The 2,565-nt window shown below is 42.9% G+C and overlaps 1 protein-coding gene across 1 annotated transcript in view; it reads right to left on the bottom strand.

The window, feature by feature from the left end:
• The window catches only part of LOC106875475 (sphingosine kinase 2), a 10,475-nt gene extending 9,105 nt beyond the window's left edge, over window positions 1-1,370 (bottom strand). Inside the window, exon 1 of the mRNA XM_014923633.2 lies at window positions 1,206-1,370. Coding sequence (XP_014779119.2) covers window positions 1,206-1,355 — 150 coding nt within the window. The 5' untranslated portion in view covers window positions 1,356-1,370. The remainder of the gene's footprint in view (window positions 1-1,205) is intronic.
• Window positions 1,371-2,565: the final 1,195 nt, after the last annotated feature.

Genomic DNA, 2,565 nt, shown 5'->3' with positions numbered 1-2,565 from the left:
CACACACACACACACACACACACACACACACACACACACACACACTGGTTCAAGAGCACTAAAGCTAATGGGCAAAGTGTATCTTGGGATGGAAGCGTGTTTGTCACTTTGCCAGCAAACAACCACAAAATCTGGTAAACAAACACAGTTCTTCACAAACTTGAAGCATATATATATATACCTTGTGATTCCACCCATGACTCACCAAGCAGAGAGAACAATGGGAATTATCAAGGTTATTACCACCACTACCACCACCACTATCACTACTACTACTACTACTACTACCACCACTACTACTACCACCACCACCACCAACACTACTACCACCACCACCACCACCACCACTACCACAACCACCACTACTACTACTACTACTACTACTACCATCACCACCACTAGCACCACTGCTACTACCACCACCGCCACCACCATCACCAATACTATTATTGTTACGAGTGTTACTACAGCTGCTACTTCAAGCCATAATATTTGAAAAAATTAATAATAATAATAATAATTCATCATCATCATCATCATCGTCGTCGTTTAACGTCCGCTTTCCATGCTAGCATGGGTTGGACGATTTGACTGAGGACTGGTGGACCAGGAGGCGACACCAGGCTCCAATCTGATTTGGCAGAGTTTCTACAGCTGGATGCCCTTCCTAACGCCAACCACTCCGAGAGTGTAGTGGGTGCTTTTACGTGCCACAGCACAAGGGCCAGTCAGGCGGTACTGGCAACGGCCACGCTCGAATTGGTGTATTTTACGTGCCACCTACACAGGAGCCAGTTCGGCGGGACTGGCAACGATCTTGCTCGAATGACTTTTCATGTGCCACCGGCACAAGTACCAGGAAGGCGACGCTGCGGCACAAGTGCCAGGGAGGCGACGCTGGTAACGATCACGCTCGAACGGTGGTGCCATCACGATTTCACTTTCATTTGCCCCAACAGGTCTTCGCAAGCAAAGTTTAGTGTCCAATGGAGGAGACGTTGGCATGGGGGCCAGTCGTCGAATTTTGTTCGATTTCAATTTAGTGTCCAACGAAAGAAAGGTACGCATAAGTGGGCTGATGGACACAGGTAGAACATTCTTGATCACAGGTGTGCTCAATTAAGACTGACCTGAGCTTTAAACAATTTGACTATCATTTAACGAGATGCAGATCTACCAAAGTTAATGAATAAAATGTAGCTTACCTCAAATATCAGCCCATCTCCTGCAACTATCACGATGCCATACCATCGAGAAATGTCAAGGGTTTGTACTATCTTCTGAGCATGGCCTGCATGGTCTGCAAAGCAAAAAAACAAAAAAAAAAGGGAAACATTAATGATCCTTTCTACCATAGGCACAAGGCCTGAAATTTGGGGACGGGGATAGTCAATTACATCGAACCCCAGTGTTTCACTGGTACTTAATTTATCGACCCTGAAAAGGATGAAAGGCAAAGTGGAATTTAGTGGGGTTTGAACTCAGAATGTCAAGGCAGATAAAATACTGCTAAGCATTTCACGTGGCATGCTAACGATTCTGCCAGATCACCTTGGAAACAACACTAACAAGATCACCCAGGGAGCGCAAATCTCCACCAAGGCAACACCAACATCCTCTCAATAATTAGCCAGAGATGATTTTTAAAATGAGAATATCTGAAATAAATTTGACTTCTCTCACAAACTAGAATACTAAAAATTAAGTAAAAAAAAAAGAAACAGGAAAAATAATCCAGAATCCTTGTCCGGCACCGGATTGATCCCAAAATTTAATCAGTTGGTGCCACTCACAAGGCCAAACATCCCTGAAAGTTTCATCCAAATCCATCCCGCGGTTCTTGAGATATCTTGTCCATGGACAAACAAACAAACAAACACGACTAAAAAAAACACCTCCACTTCGCTAAGGCGGAAGGAATAATAATAATAATAATAAGAGCACTCAGAGTGTAAATCTCCGCCAAAGCAACACCAACATCCTCTCAACGATTAGCCAGAGATGATTTTTAAAATGAGAATATCTGAAATAAACTCAACTGTTCTCACAAACGACAATACTAAAAATGAACCTGACCGTTCTTGAGATATCTTATCCATGGATAAACAAACATGACTCTTTTACTTGTTTCAGTCATTTGACTGTGGCCATGCTGGAGCACCGCCTTTAGTTGAGCAAATCAACCCCAGGAAGCCAGCCATCCTTCCCATCTTTGACCTGACATAATACGCACGGACCCGGGTTTCTAGGTAATTACCCGTCATCAGTGCACGACAATCACTGGTCACCGATGCAAAGGGGTCCCAATGCAAATACATATATCTTTTTTCCAGTGATGAAAAGTCACTGATCTCGAAAATGCATAAACAAGCAATGATAAATCTCTGAACGAGGTATAAACAGTAGATACACGACAACGTGAAGTATATTTGCCACTTAAATACGGCTAAACACTAAGGGTGGATGCTACTGTAGCTTGTAGCCCCAGGAGGACACCTCCTCCAGCTGGCTATTGACATACATGTATATATATATATATATATATATATATATATATATATATAT

The sequence above is a fragment of the Octopus bimaculoides genome, chromosome 29, assembly GCF_001194135.2.
Source record: "Octopus bimaculoides isolate UCB-OBI-ISO-001 chromosome 29, ASM119413v2, whole genome shotgun sequence".
NCBI classification, from domain to species: Eukaryota; Metazoa; Mollusca; class Cephalopoda; order Octopoda; family Octopodidae; genus Octopus; species Octopus bimaculoides.
The sequence above is the reverse complement of the archived record's forward strand: the minus strand, read 5'-3'. Positions and strand labels throughout refer to the sequence as shown.